Source organism: Triturus cristatus, chromosome 5_2 (assembly GCF_964204655.1).
Source record: "Triturus cristatus chromosome 5_2, aTriCri1.1, whole genome shotgun sequence".
Taxonomy (NCBI): Eukaryota; Metazoa; Chordata; class Amphibia; order Caudata; family Salamandridae; genus Triturus; species Triturus cristatus.
In genome coordinates, this window is record NC_140588.1 from 1,015,262,402 (window position 1) to 1,015,274,682 (window position 12,281).

General features: G+C 43.4%; 1 protein-coding gene across 7 annotated transcripts in view; it reads right to left on the reverse strand.

Annotated features, from left to right (window-relative positions):
* Window positions 1-479: 479 nt before the first annotated feature.
* The window catches only part of ST3GAL4 (ST3 beta-galactoside alpha-2,3-sialyltransferase 4), a 352,906-nt gene continuing 341,104 nt past the window's right edge, over window positions 480-12,281 (reverse strand). For all 7 annotated transcript variants that reach the window (XM_085608300.1, XM_085608297.1, XM_085608296.1 and 4 more), the window contains one exon: window positions 480-2,938. In XM_085608300.1, the coding sequence (XP_085464426.1) occupies window positions 2,852-2,938 (87 nt within the window). In that variant the 3' untranslated portion in view covers window positions 480-2,851. The remainder of the gene's footprint in view (window positions 2,939-12,281) is intronic.

The window sequence follows — 12,281 nt, forward strand, 5'->3', positions numbered from 1 at the left end:
CGATAGCTATTGGGATCTGAGGAGGTAGGCGTGCTTTTATTTTTTTTTTATTTTTTTTTTTTAATCAACGGCAGAATGGAAGCCATTTTCCAGGTTTTGGGAAATATTCCAGTGTGGATTATTTCATTTAGAATCATCTGATGAATACTCGTTTAGAAGTGAGTGGGGAGAAGTTATTTTAAAAAAAATATGAGGCTGGCACGGAAGCGGTATACAAACCAGGCCTAACAAGATACACGTGTCCCCTAAAGAAAGGAAACATATCAGAAATGAAAATTCATGTTTATTGACAGATTTTTTACATTTTAAATACCTTAATGATAATTTGACAGCACTGCTGAGTAACCCTCGCACACTCTGTCAGCAGTTCTTTTGATGTAGAATTATACTCTATACCTTACATTGATCCATATGAATGTTGCATGAAATTATTCCACAATGATATAAAAAATTCTTTAAAAAATAGAAATGAACACTCGTACAGTCAGCATTTGTTTAATAAATAACATTTTACATTAATGTAAACTTAATTAACAATAATACATAGAGCATTGTTCCACATATGCTTTATCATGACCACGTAAACAACATTGGAAATGAAGAAACCTTCGTAAAGAATTCCCCCAGGATGTCATTGTGAATTGAAAAACGCTTTTCCCAGAGGACTCAGAGCCAGTACCATGGTAAGAGAAACCCAAACAGAATGGATGCTGAGAAATTTAAAATGAGATGAGATAAAGGGGTAAAAACTAAAATATCCCTGAGTAAAATCAACGCCTCCTGCTCCAAACCGAGCATTTGGGGCACCTCTGTGCCAGTGGTTCAGTGACTGCCACCCACTCGCCATAGTCCACAAACCAATGACATCCCGTGCCAATGCTCACCACCCACACCAAACTTAGTTTTGGCTTGGACCTTGCGTTTGCCATTTTAATTGGAGCAGGCGCTTGAACATTTTTGCAATGAAGTACAATAATGTTTTAATGAACATTTTTCAACTCTCCCTCATTTATAGTATGCATTCTTTGAAAGCCCACCGTCTGAATCAAAACATGTCGCCTTTCAGAACCATTAGCTGACTTGCTAAGGGAAACCCTGAGGCCTGGAGCATGCGGCTCCCTGAGTGGACGGGGATGGGAAACGTTTTTAAGTCGCTAACTGGATCTTTTTACAGATAAAGGCCGGAGTTCTAAAACGAGTTTTTACATATAGTTCGCACAAAGCACCTTATTGCAACGAACCTGTATATTTTGAAGATTCACGGACATCTCTCAGAAATATCTGGATATAATGCAAATGTTGGAATCAGACATCTCAAATATCTGGATGTAATGCAAATGCTGGAAGCACTGACATCTCAAATATCTGGATGTAATGCAAATGCTGGAAGCACTGACATCTCAAATATATGGATGTAATGTAAATGTCAGAAACCCGGACATCTCTCAGATATATCTGGATGTAATCTAAATGTTATAAACTCTCTGCTTCATAACACGACTTTTTTCATGAATGTGCTTTTGAATACATAACTCCTAAAAGCATAAAAAAACTCCCAAATTCGGAAGTGAATACGGCCAATCATTTTAGAGAAGCACTCGCCCTCGCCTCTTCATCACAGGTATTACAAGCCATTCCCCGTGAGTGGTATTTACTGCCATGGTCTCCTTCCTAGCCTGGTGCCCGTATCTAGCCCACAGACAGCTCTATTTTGAAGACACCACAGAGAAGGGCAGCACAGCATGAACGTGGCTGAGAAGTACAAATCATGGGGAGTTATGTCTTTCACTCTTGCCACAACACCTTCTCTGATTGGTGGTAGAAGCTTGCGTCAATCCCACACGTTCCACTTGCTCTTCGATGATTGAAGCCCATGGCTAGATGGGACTTGTCAGGTTCCAGTGTAAGAAGAGTGCGATGTCCATCATTCCTCTTGACGGGTTTCCATCAGCTTCACGAGGAACCAAAGCTTGACCAATCCTGTTCCGGGAAAGAATGCTGAGCAAATCCCTGTCCAAGATCTCCCCAGCAGGGGGTAAACCAGAATCTCTGGATCAGTTCTCCTTCATTTCAGAATAAACCGCACTAACAAGATCTTAATCCTTATGTTTCATTCAAAACACAGAAAACAAGCAGTCGCAAAGTCAATAGTTCTGGCTGTATTTTTTAAGTTCTCCTAAACATATTTTTTTTAAATCCTGATGGTGACAAAATATTCCCAAAAAAAAGATTTGTTTGTGTATAATGCATCGAATCAACAACAAAGTTAATTTGTTATGATTAAGGGTACCTTCAAAATAGAATATCGTCCCTCATGTATTGCAATGAAAGCACGCAAGCCCTCCATAGGAGGCAGAGTGATACACAAAAGAGTCAATAGAAAAAGGTGAAATTTAAATACGCCTCTAAGAAGAGACAAATCCCACTTTATGCATAGTTTGAAGAATTGTTGAAAGGATGAAAGACCGCTTCGGTGTCAAGTCCGCCCTTAAAAAGGTGTAGAGGGCAGCTTACGTATTTCAAATCGACTCTCTCTCGGTATCCTTTTAGGGTTGCCACCTCTGAAACAGGGTTGATGGAATACTCATCTCTCAAATAGCATCAGACCACCTGGTCTCCAGGACATGAAGTTGTGATATGGCATAGCTTATCCACACAAACGTTTCGTGCTAGCCAGACCACCACATCATTATATACGCCAACAGCCAGCGTTGGAAGATCTTACTGGAGCTGCCCACCAGGATTTGTCGTCAAAATGATTCCGTTGAGAAATATACAGTTGTACGCAGAGCACCCGGAGGAGGATTCCAAGCCCTTAGTACGTCACCTCAACAGAACAAGAGATGCTTCTTTAGAAGCGGGTGAGGTTTTTGATAATCCCATAATCGAGGAGTCGTTTGATAGTGTGTGTTTCGGAACTTATGTTGTGGTCTGAAACCTAGATGAACGAGAAAGAAAAACGGGTCATTTTTTTCTTTTACTTTTAACATAATTGGTAGTAAATTCAGTTATTGTGCAAAACCCCCAAAATGCGGCTTAAGAAAGGAGCGATATATTTTATACAAATTTAAACTTCCGAAAAACCACATACTTGACTATCAAAACTACTTTGAAATATGTATGATCTAGGGTCAGCTTAAAACCCCTCTTTCATGCTCCATAGACGATTAAAGATGCTGGGACTGTTGCCTTACTGCACAGAGGGCATCACTGGGAATAAAGACTGGCTCACACATCCTGCCTTACCCGCTACCAGAAAGGGGAAACTATGCTGCATAGTGAAATATATATAAATAAACGTATCAGAGAGGAAGCGATATGTACCAGACCTATAGATTTATCTGATACTCATGCACAGAAACCCTTTGGAATGCCACCCCTGTGAAAATGCAAGCAATGTGTGTAGCCAAAAAAAAGAGAGCCAAAAGGATAGAACTTTGGCTACAGTCAGGGGAGAATTACGGTCCCACTACACGCAATAGTAAACTTCATATCTATCATTACTTGTATTTGTAACAAAAGATATGGCAGCAGGACCATCCGAAATATAAAAACAGAGATGCAGGAATGCAAAAGCTGCAAAAGGTGTGGAAAACTGACAGATACTGATAACATTTCCTTGAGAGAGAAAAAAACAAACTAGAAGATTTCCAGTGGACAATCAATGATGAGGAAGTCAACCCTGTAATGACAACAGTTGTCCATCTAAAATGCTACTAGGAAAGTAACACTGGATTTTTAAGCTTCCACCCACGTAAACTGCCTCAATGATTAGGTCAACTGGACACATCATACAACCATAATGCTGCTACTATCCCAGCAGAATGAGGGGCCAAAATTTAAATTCTAGTAGCCTTTGTCACTGAGCAAGTGACAGCATCCAAAACATGTAACACACACGGATCTCTAGGGAGGAAAGTATGTTGTGCCACCCAGCACCAGTGGGGAAGGCAAGTGTTCTCGTATTCCTATGCGATTTACCAACTGATGAGGAATTACCCAACTTTCAAGTCCGCCCCATATCAAAATGCAGAAGAATGCTTTTTTTCTTCCATAAGACAACAATTGGATATAAAAAAACAAATGCAATACTACATGCAGATGGTATGTCACTTGAATTCCCACAGGAACACATCTCTTTCCTGAAGAAGTAGTAACACCCACTGAACAGCAATAAGTAAGCACCAAATAGCTTTACTGTAATATTTCAATTACTAGCACACATTAGACTCCCACCAAAAAATGGTAATAAATATGAGAACAATGGAAGAGTTTTTACGAACATGCATACATACTGGTTATGTGATACTTAGAGAAGAATCTAGACTATGAGAATGCTTTCACCAATGTAAACAGAAAAACCAAATGCCCCCAACATAATGTTAGTTTCACAAATAGGATAAACATAAGAACATGAGACAACTATAACTATTTTTCCAATTCTGATCAACACACTAACTGGAGACAACAGGATCCGTAGAGCAGTGATGTCATCATGCGTAGCCACGCCGTAACGCTCACGTGCTAAAAACGTACTGGCGAATACGCCGTTCTCTCTCCTTTTATTTAGACATTAGACACAAGATAGTCGATTGTGACACAGGACGACTGTATCCATTATCTGTGCCAACAAGTGGGGTGTGTGAGAGGTAGGTGAAGGTTAATGAAAGAAACCATAACACCATAAATGAAGCACTGTAATAGCTTCATACAGTTTAAATGTATTGAAGTAGGAATGCCAATGTTTTCAGTTGCACTGTCAATGCTTTCTTTCACAACACAGCGCACTGAATCAGATTAAATAGCCAAACTGTTATGTTGCAACAATGACTATAGCTTTGTTAATGTAGAGGAACATCTTATTGTGAAGAATGCTACAGACCTACTTAGGGTACAAACAGGGTAGAAACATTTTGACTTCCTATTGAAGACAAAGTAGGGTCCTAATAACATGCTTTAGGTCAATTATGCCTTTTTAGGTCGAACATTCGAGACCTCATGTATATACTTTAGTATATACTTCTATGTGTATGTACTTTGTGGGCTCTGTAGATCAGCCCTAGGACTTGTCTGCTTCCACTTAGGAGCTTTATTTTCTGTTCAACTACCTCTATTTAAGTGTCTTGATATTAAACGACCAGCAGAGGTGAGTAAATTATCAGAATTGCTTTCAGCTGAGGGACTTTCTTTTTTTAATTTTTCTGGCAACTGCCTCTCTTTAACTTTCATGATAGAAAACGACCAGCAGAGGTCAGTAAGATACCAGAATCACTTTAGCATTCTCTAGATTCCAGTCCATAGAAATTGTCTTCCACGAGCACCCGCAGACACTAATATTTTTTTTAAATCTTGTATTTTCAGTGATATGACCACCGAAGGCCCCGATTTCGTATTAAAAAAAAGAGCTTTGGACCCAACCATTTCACGCTGAAAGGCAATACTTCTCTCCATGTGTTCCCATACCTGGTATGTCACGCAGTTTAGTGCTTACTTTCCTTCCATGTTAAAGCACAGTAGATATTTCAGTACCCAGGCTAATGTGCTGCATAGCTAAATACATGTAAGGTCCCAAAGGTGAGACCGATTGCATTGCAAATGCTTGTTTTAACCTTGTGTTCAAGATATATTATCGAATAAAAGATTGTATTTTGTCTCTCATTATACAGTTTTAACAGTATTGACCCCCTAGCAGTGTGGTAAAAACACATACAATACTTGTTAGCTTCAATATACAATGCAAGCTTAACATGTACCACTGTCCAGAGCTAGGAGTGGACTCCGTGATGAAGAATGTCCGCGGACAGGGACACTATTAGGTTGTATGAGGCACAACTATAATGAATGATTTCTTTTTCATTTAATCCAATGGGAATTTCAGACATACGATTAAATGGGATGGTTTTTAACCAACATATAGGGGCCGATACCGATCCGGGTCGGAAAGCACTCCGACCGAGTCGGATCCGGGGTGTTTTCTGACCGAGCCGGACCCCTACAGTCCGACCGAATGAGTACGATGCGCACGTATGCTGTCGGACTCGGTTCGGTAGGACTCCCATAGAAGTCAATGGGAGCCAGTTGTACGACGTGTACATGCGCTCTCAATGACTGAATGGGTACGTCTCGAACAAGTGCGCCCCCTACAGTGGGTAAGCGGTGCCATCCACGTCGTACATGCCTGTGTTGGGGAGACCCATAGGTCTCCCCCTGTGTCCGAGTCGTAGGTCTGCAGGTGTCGGGGGTCTGACGCGGAACCCCGAAGTCCGACTCTGGGAGCTTTTGCGAGCCGGACACTCCGGCTCGCACAGGCTGTCCAACGCGTGCATCGTACTGGCTCGGTTGTAAATCGCATCCATTGCACGCCATGGTTAGCTTCCGACCGAGACATACGGAGCGGTTCGGACCCGGAAACGACTCGGTCGGTGAATCTCACGTAGCTCGCATCGTACTTGCTAGGTGAATAATGAACAAGTTACTTACCATTGGTAACGCTTGTTCTGGAACAGATGATCTAGCCGCAGATTTCTTACCTTAGAATTATCCCCAAGCGTCCGAATGGATCCAGAAATTCTTGAGCAGCACCCCGACATACTGGTAGGTGACAGAGTTTGGCTTAGTATCTTCGGTGGCATCCATGCCAGAAGTGACGTCCCACCGCCCAGTGCACTGACAGTTTCTTTTTGCTACTTTTCAAACCAGAAGCGCAGAGCCACGAGGAATGCTGATGCACTGGTGTGTGGTGGTAAAGGCTTCAGAAGGGTAATCGATCAATCAATCAATCACCCATCAGGGTATCCAGGCTCTGGACTGCGGGATTCAGTCGAAAAGCCAGGTCTTGAATTTCTTCCTGAAGTCCGTCAGCGATGGGGATGCTCAGAGGATTCTTATAACCCTAACGAGAAATCAGTTCACACAAGGGGAGGATGGGAAAGCGGGATTTAAGTAATCTGCAACTAGATCGAGTCTCTACCAGATAAACTAGTTACTTACTTTCTGTAACAGTGTATCTGACAGAGACTTCTAGCCATAGATTCCTTAACATAGAATAGATACCCAAGCAATACCTCCCCAGTGGTTGGTCTGCGAGCAGATTAGACCAAATAGTCCTGTAGGACCAAACGGGCAAAATGGCCATTACGATGGACCGGGCTGTCCTGAAAGTAATGTTTGCTGAACATGTGCAGTGATGCCCACATTGGTGGATGACAGATGTCCAGGACAGGGGCCCTCTGAGCCAGTGGTCACAGCCATAGCTCTCGTGGAATGAGCACGCAATCCCTCATGGGTTGCTTTTTGGCAATTGCCTAGCAGATTTTTATGCAGGGCACTATCCATCGTGAGATGGTTAGTTTCTGTACAACTTCGTCCTTGTTCGCCCCGACATACCCAACAAACAGTTGATCGTCCACCCCAAGCTCTTTGGTACAATCAATGCTCATTTTGGATCCAGGCATTGGAGTCTCTCCTCTTCTTTAGAAAGCTGAGGCAGAGTGAAGAAGGCAGGCACGGGGATAGCCTGCCTCCATGAAAAGCTGACACAACCTTTGAAGGGAAAGAGTTATGGGTCCTCAGAAACAGTTTGTCTGGATAGAACGTTGTGTGGAGAGAGTATACAGAAAGTGCATGCAGTTTGCTGAGCCTCATTCCGATGTTAAAGCCACCAGAAAAGCTGTTTTGATGGTGAGAAGGCAAATTGGGTGGTTGTGCAGGGGCTCAAAGGGTACGCACATGAAGAATGTTAAGGCCAGACTGAGATCCCATTGGGGTATGATGAGTGGTCTTGGAGGGAACAGATGCTGAAGTCCCTTACGAAAGCAAGTCACAACAGATGACTTAAAAAAGAAGGTCGGTCTGGTAACCGCAGGAAAGCCAAGATGGTCGACAATCAGCCCTTACAGTGCACTGAGCCATGTTGGGCCAAAGAAAGAACATACAATGAAACTTGGGAGAGAGATGCAGAAAGAGGGGCAATGTTCTTGGATGCATACCATGTCACAAATTCGCCCCAACGACGGGCATATACTGTCATAGTGGGAAGATGCCTGGCTGCCAGATTCACATCACAGGCTTCGTGAGGGAAGTCAAAAGCTTTCAACTGTTGTCGCTCAAACTCAACACATGAAGGCAGAGGGTGCGCAGCTTCAGGTGCAAGACCTTGCCCTGTTGCTGTGATAGAAGATCCTCCCGAAGCAGCAATCTGATCAAAGGACTGATGCTCAGAATTTGGGGATCCCAGACTCTCCGTGCCCAATCTGGAACCTCAAAAATGGCATCGGCCCAGTCGTTCCTGATCTTCTTAAATACTCCGGGCAGGAGTGGTATCAGCCGAAAGGTGTCTGGAGCTCCACTAGAAACAGAGATAAAAATAGCGTATCTGAGCAACATCCGCCTTCAAAACCGCAGCATGCAGTGCTGCTGACATTGGACATTCTCCGCAGTGGCGAGCAGATCTGACCAAGGCTCTCTCCAATCTTGGAAGAGAACTTGCACCACCTCTGGATGGAGACGCCATTTGTGATCCGGTAGACATCGACAGCTGAGTTTGCCCGCTCTGGCATTCAGAGAGCCCACCAGGTGTTGAACGTGACATTTCAGCCATGTCCAGAGAAGCAGAGTCTCGGGACAAAGGGTCGAAGGCCTCACCCTGCACTGTTTGTTGCAGTACCAGATGGTGGTGGTGTTGTCCGTAAACACTTGCACCTGCCTTCCGTTGATCGAAAGAAGAAAGGCTTTCAATGACAACCGGATAACCCAAAGCTCCAACAAGTTGATGTGGATCCTGGACTTCGCCGGAGATCCAAGTCCTTTAATCTTTGCCTCTCCCATGTGGCTGCCCCAGCCCAGGCGTGCCACATCTGTAACTACAGTTCGCTCTCGTTGGGTAAGGAAGAGAGGTCTGGCGCTGACCCAATTGCACCACTGCGGATCTTTTCAGTTCACACTGAGATCTGGACCAGGTCTAAGAGATTCCCCTGAACTTCAGGTCACATGGCAAAGCCCACACATCCCAATGGGCATGTGTCACTAGCAGCAGTGGCGGCTAGTGACATCTGAAAGTGGTGAAGCAAGCAGGTCTCGGGGTTCACTGGAGCTAACATATACATGCCATAGAGACAGTACAGCTAGCGCAGTACATCCCAACCTCCATAACCGAATAGCTTTGGTGGGAAAAATTATGACATTTAGAATGCTAACTGGTGCGGTTACAGACTATAAAAAATAGAAGTTGTCATAATAATAATAAAACTTTATACAATATGAATGTCGATTCCTGAACTGCTTGGTTTGGATACAGTGTCCGGCTCTGCAAGGTTGTCCTCATTCTCTGTGGCCCAATAACAGCCCCTTGTTTTTGCTGGGTCCCTAGTGGACACCATTGCCTAGCACGACCAGCGGCCGCAGCCTAGTCATTTAAACAAGTACGACAGGGACAGAGCAAAGCTGTCCCTAACCCTTCTTCCACCAGTGTGGAGGCACAGTGACGGAAACATAGTGGATCCAGCACCTGGGGCAACACCACAACCTTCTGCTCTGGGCCGGCAGCCCCCGCCCTGGCTGCTCGGCTCCTCTCCCTCCCCATCTCTGCTCACCTCCTGCCAATGGTAATCCGCTGCTGACCTATAGCGGTGAATCAATGTCAAAGCTGGGTACAGTGTCGCCTGCTGGTGTCAAGACGAGGCCTGGAAAAAGGCAGACTGCTAAGGCCCCCCCTCCCCCCGACTTGTCCGTGCAGCTCCTTATTATGTAGCAGCCAGTAAGAAAGCTGAGTGGATTAACACACACCTTTTGTTGAGATCCATGCACCGTCAACATATCACAGCTGTCATTTTTTCTATAACATGTTGCACTAATTCACCCACAATGCAGGTAGATGGTAGATGCAATTTCATTTGTTCATAACTTAGTTGTTCTGCAGTTGTTCACCCATACTTCATTTTCTCTGGTAGTTCAGTAATTACTCAAACAGTACTGATAGTCTCCAAGTAGATGCCATTCTTCAGAGATAAGTATTGCTTCCCTTCAGGGTGCCTCCATGCAATCACAGTTGGTTTGGTGTGCTGTAAGTATAGCCATGTTTGGCTGTGCCACCGGCAGATAGCCAAGTGTAATGTCAGTTAATACGCAATATAACCGCACATGGTAAAGGCACTACCATAATAGAACTTTGGTGGTAGGGGGAATAAAAGAGGAAATAGCCTAACAGTATGGGAATGTTGCAAGATTAAGTCAAGTGACAGGAGAAGTGTGGGATAGGTGAGCTGTGCGAGAAAGGAGGAGAAGAGGGACAGTAGGACCCTGGAGATCAATGAGTGACATGATCGGAAATATTACTTACCAACGTCAGTTTCCGCCATTAGTGTCTTAGGAGAAGGCCATTCAATGGAACTCTGAACGCATGCAGTACTTCTTCATTCTAATTTGAAGACAGGAAGAGAGCCTATGAACCTAACCAATCCTGGAGATGCGCTCATGAATTTTCCAGCATGAGAGTAGCTCCATGATTGGTCGGAGCAGGCTAAGGCAGAGCTCTTATTCAGACTATGAGCCTGTTTCTGCTGTCTGTCTGCTATTAGAGAGCTAGCACTTGCTATGGTCTGAGTGCGCATGTCTGGCTGGCCGGTGCAAGTCAGCTGACCAATCCGACATGTGTAATTTAGGCAACAGTGACCTGCCTGCAAGTAAAAATGGTAACGCCTCTGCCCTCATACTCAAAGAAGACGTGCACTCAAATGTTAATGATCGATAAAAAATTTTGTTTTCTGCAGCTGCTGCTCCCCACTAGCAGGTTGCATGAGGCCATGATATCCAACAGCCTCAGAGTCAGTCTCACTGAAATCCAGCACAGAGGCTGAAACATCATAATCATAGCCCAAATATCCTGCACTCGCAGTGTGGGAAGATAGTCCTGAAACTGCGCTGTGTCGAGAACAACTCTGCTGAAAGGGAGCATCTGCTATCATTGTAATAGTGAAAAACAAAGTAATGCTTAAAGCTGGAGTTAATCAGATGGAAGTATGTTATGCTCAGGATTGCAAGGCTGTTTATAGCATTTGTGTACCTACAAATGGCCTTTGATAATATTGACAGAACAATCCAGAAGGTGATTTATTTAAATTGAAGGTTCCACCATATCTATAAGAGCTAATATTTAAAATATATTCAGGAATATAGTACTAAAGTTGAACAGACATAGCAGATGCAGAGAATTGAGCCCAGGGAAACAATCTCAATCTCAACAGAAACAGTGCTGCAAACATTCACATAGTTTAGTTACTAATCCATGTATTAAGTGAGACACTTTTAATTACTCACTTAAACAGACAGCTACTAAATCCTCCATCCAGACAGTTATATATCCACTCAATCTTCAATACAGATTGGTATATATATATATAATACATATTTAAATTTCAAACTAAACCACATTCACTGGATGATGTCATCAGTGATGTCATCAGTGATGTCATTTGAGATGTCACTGACCATGGCATGAATGATGCAATATGTGACATCATCAGCAGGGCATTGCGGGCGCGCGAGTTATAGTTAGCGGAACTAACTATAACGGAGGAAGTTCTATGGTTTTGTACGAGTGAAATGGCCAGCTAACTATAACACCCCAGAAACCCATGGTTTTTTCTGTGAATTTCTAAGGTTTTTTAAATGCTAATTTCTAACTATAACGTCTCTGAAACCTATGTCTACTACTCACTCCCTACTCCTCACTCTACTACTTTACTCACTCCCTGCTACTCTCTACTACTCACTCTCTACTACTCTCTACTGCTCACTCTCCACTACTCACTCTCTACTGCTCACTCTCCACTACTCACTCTACTACTCGCTCTCTACTGCTCACTCTCCACTACACTCTACTACTCACTCTACTACTCACTTTCTACTACTCACTTTCTACTACTCACTTTCTACTACTCTACTACTTTCTCTTACTCTCTGTACTTCTCACTCTCTACTACTCACTCTGTACTTGCTCTCTACTATTTGCTCTCTACTACTTTCTAGTACTCACTCTCTACTACTCTATTACTCTCTACTACTCTCTCTCTGCTACTCACTCTCTGCTACTCACTCTCTGCTACTCACTCTCTGCTACTCACTCTCTAACTACTCACTCTATATTACTCTACTACTTTCTACTACTCACTCTACTACTCTCTACTACTCACTCAACTACTCACTCTCTAATACTCACTCTACTACTCTCTACTACTCACTCTGCTACTCTACTACTCACTCTCTTCTCTCTATTAATCACTCAC